A 3,968-nucleotide genomic window follows, 5' to 3' on the forward strand; every position below is an offset into this window, starting at 1 on the left:
AGAAGTACTCAGAAACCCATGATAAAACCACAAGCCACATGCATCCAGCAAAAAACACTGGTGCATAGTACATGCATGCATAATGCTTGTGATCCTCATTTGGTGCGAGGCAAAGGCACTGTGCCATCCCCTCAATCGCTGCATGCTACTTGTCATGCACCGTTCACATCAAACCCAGCACCAGTAGTCGTACCTGATCACTGGCTTTCGGTACCATAAAAAGGAAACGGAATAGGAAGCAAAACAAGAAACAATAAGCGACGCTAGATCGAGTTGACACATGATGCGCAGACCGCAGAACGGACACTGCACTACGTACAGACTTACAATCTTGCACGAACCACACATATACATGCATGCAGCTAGCTGTAGCAAGAGAGATCTCCATATATGTAGTATCTCTCACTGCATGCATGCCCCCCCTCACTTCACACTAGAGCAAATCATTTTACTCCACTCGATCCTAGCTACATGAAAGCAAATTAAACTAGCAACAATAAACTTGACTAGAACTTAACCCGAGCTAATTAAAGCCAACTAGATCGAAACACGACGACAACTGACAGTACTAGCTGATACACACACACACACACACTACAGATGAGAAGTGCAAAGGCATAACCATGCGCGCGCATGCATGCGTACGCGAGCGCACATAAAATATATCTGGCATACCGGCCAAATAGGAGATCGATCGACCACCGGCATTGGAGCGCGCGGGTCGTGGTCGTCGATCAGCTCAGCAGCCGGCGGCGGGAGGCGGGCCGGGAGGGGGCTGGTGCTGGTTGCTGCAGAAGCTGCCGCTGCTGTCGCCGGTCAGCTGCTGCGGCTTCTTGCGCTTCTTCTTCTCGTAGCTGACGCCGCGGGCGCGGGCCTGGTGCTCGCGTACCTCGCGGAGGTAGAGGCGGACGGCGCGCGCTGCAAAGGGGTTGGACTCGGGGCTGCCTCCGTTCTCCTCGTAGGCGGCGCGGAGGCGGCCGACAAGGGCGTCCAGGCTGCCCCAGGCCTGGCGGAGCGGGCACGGGCAGGGTGCCGGCGGGCTCGGGTGGCCAAAGAAGGGGCAGGCCGCGGCGTGCACCTTGGTCTTGCCGAACTGGTCAAGGTAGCGCAGGAACTCCAGGACGTGCGCGCCGCTGCACTGCGCCAGGCTCAGCGGCGGGCGGTGGTTCCGCAGGTACTGCCCGAACGTGTTCCAGTCGCGCCGCTTCTGCGCCTCGTACCTGCTCGGCGACTGCGAAGTGCCCCCAGAGACCACAGAAAGCGAGGTGATGCTGCTCGAGGAGCCGCCGCCGTTGCCCCCTCCAGACAGAGGGCTGTCCGGGTTCGCCGACAGGTCCATGGATCAGCTAGCTGAGCAGGAAAAGGAAGGAAAGCAGGTTCGTTCAAGCAAGTGTGACTGTGATCTGAAACTATTTTCCATTTAATTAATTTCTGTAGGGCTTTCCCCGGCCTACAGTTCTCATTGCTTAAACAAATGAAATAAGCTTCAACTTGCTCTTACAAAAGAAATAGTACTGCTCCTAGCTACATATTCCATAACCATGATGAGGTCAATGATTACATGTGTACATATATAAATTAACTTGATCTGGAGATCTGCTTGGGAGCTAGCTGCTTCTCTTACAATTCGCAACCGCGGCCCATGCTTTTAACTTTCTAATTACGCAGTGGATGCAGAAATATGTAGGACGAACAAGAACTTGGAGATCTCTCAGGAAGGAAAATTCTGGAATCACCTTTGGTGGTGTTGGCAGCTGATCTTGGTTAGGCGCTCTCGGAATTACTGGGCAAACCCAAATGACGATTGAGGTTGGCTTGAGAGTCTGCACAAAGATGGAAAACATCAGAGGACACATACAAGAAAGAAGGTCATTTTGGGAGGGCGATCTGGAAAAGCTCATATCTGTTGCTTCTTACTCGGTGGTGGTGGTAGCCAACAGTTGCTTGTGCTGGCTCTCATAGGTCCATCTGGTGATTGGGAAGATGCTGGGAGAGCAGCAGCTTCATCATCTGTTTGTGATGGTTGTGGGGGAATTGTATGCTGCTGCTTCTATTTTTAGGGGGGGATGCCGGGGTGGTGGATGTGTTGTTTGGCCTAAAAAGGAGAGATGTGAAATGACTGAGACATGGAGTACACAGTAGTGACCAGTGAGGCAGTGAGAGAGTGGAGGAGATGCACTGCTAGTACTGCTAGGGCTTTTAGGTACTGAAGGGTGGAGCAGGGACACCGAGTGAGAGATGAAAGGTGACATGACAAAAGTAAATATTTTTCTAATTCATAGGTCGGTGTACGGCCTAATGGGGGTGTCGACTTGTTTCTAACTGGTAGTCATTTGATGTCACCGGTCTAAAGTTTCACAATCATACCAACTTGGCAACAAATATCTCGTTAGCAATTATATTCCTTTATTATTGGACGTTCAAACAGTCTAAACCCACTACTTTCACCATTATATTGTACTAATTAATATAGTACGGAGTATATGTTTATTGCGAGAGTAAATACTTTGAAATTACCATGGAGTATATATGTATTGTAACAAAGCAAATCAATTATTCAGTATTGTTCTGATAAGTTGATCTTGATATAGTGAGATCCACCCGAACGGGCTAATAAAAACTAAGTGGTGTCCCTGAAAATACAACATGGCCAGTAAATCACAGATTTTCATTCCGTGTTGCACTCTCGAATATACTCCTTCCGTTTCAAATTACTTCTATATAACCACATGACCACTAAACCACGAAAAATATTTTAAAACGGCTGGAGTACTTTATATATAATCTAAGCAAGTCATTCCATGCACCATCGTGCACTAGAATGAGGGTTTACTTGAACGAATTTTGGTAGTTTGAAGTAGTAGGATGGACAGTTTCCAATTGCAAGTGTGCAATATGACTGGAATTTTCGCCTTGTGAAACAATATGCAGGACATACGTATATGCGTTGGTATAATTAAGCCTTGATGTATTGCATACTCATATTTGAGTAACATTCTGTCATACGGTGAAACAATAAATATTCTTCATAAAGAAGTACATGAAAAATAAAGACTATGCAACAGGTGACTAGGACATGGAATCACATGCGAAAAAGGTATTGACCACATGTTCCACGCGCTATTCTACATTGGATGACATCTTTAAATTTATATTCATGGTTTTCTTTCTATTTTTTAGATTATCTTAACTTTCAGTCAGTTTTGCTAGTGTTCTATCGAGATGTAATTGTACCAGACTAAAACATTAAGGGCCTCTTTGATACATATGAGTTCTAAAATGTAAAAATGTGAAAACCATATAATGCAATATCGTGCCCACTTGAATTGTTGAATATGTAACATGGTTTGTTTGGTTGTACTACAATAGATTGAACAAAAAATTCTTCCAAATGCGTTCGAGTCAATAGATCTTTTTCCAAGGATTCCAATTTTTGAAATTCATATATGAGAAAATTATGAACCAAGGAGACCTTAAACAGGAATACAGAAAACGGTGGCGTATAAAATTTCTCTATATAGTGACAATCGCATAATCCCATGTTCATTTTTTGTGCGGGTAATCTTAGGTTCATATATGCATCTATGCACAATCATATGTAATTAATTAATTTGTTTCCGGAAGAAAGATCATGCATGGCCCCGGAAAATATTTGCTGACATGGAGTACAACAGTAAATGGGGCGACTAATTGTGCGCAAAGACATATTTACTTCATATTTATTTGCATGGTAAATGGCCCCATAGGGTCCATATATATTATATTTTAATACATTTCCTGCTGTGCTCATGTGCATGCCAATGTCTTTTAAAGATGGATTTTTTGCTGGTTATTTGGATGTGGGTTTTTGTTGTTGTTTGCATAAGTCCCACATGGTTATATTTTGTGTAATAAATGTTGTAACATTTATTTATTGTACTTTGGTGAATTAACATTTCTCTGTATACTATATCCTTACTTGAAATATT

The 3,968-nt window shown here is 44.5% G+C and overlaps 1 protein-coding gene across 1 annotated transcript; it reads right to left on the reverse strand.

Moving 5' to 3' along the window:
• Positions 1-246: 246 nt before the first annotated feature.
• On the reverse strand, positions 247-2,137 carry LOC123427243 (protein G1-like4). The gene is made up of 3 exons (XM_045111241.1): positions 1,918-2,137; positions 1,737-1,823; positions 247-1,350 (listed from the first exon to the last, which is right to left on the reverse strand). The coding sequence occupies exon 3, from the start codon at positions 1,337-1,339 to the stop codon at positions 740-742; it is 600 nt and encodes a 199-aa protein (XP_044967176.1). The 5' UTR covers positions 1,340-1,350; positions 1,737-1,823; positions 1,918-2,137; the 3' UTR covers positions 247-739.
• Between the last annotated feature and the right edge of the window lie 1,831 nt (positions 2,138-3,968).

The sequence above is a fragment of the Hordeum vulgare genome, chromosome 2H, assembly GCF_904849725.1.
Source record: "Hordeum vulgare subsp. vulgare chromosome 2H, MorexV3_pseudomolecules_assembly, whole genome shotgun sequence".
In the NCBI taxonomy this organism is placed as follows: Eukaryota; Viridiplantae; Streptophyta; class Magnoliopsida; order Poales; family Poaceae; genus Hordeum; species Hordeum vulgare.

What these genes read in the sequence shown, in the direction of transcription:
- LOC123427243 (XM_045111241.1), bottom strand. Translation starts at nt 1,339, where the DNA reads ATGGACCTGTCGGCGAACCCGGACAGCCCTCTGTCTGGAGGGGGCAAC.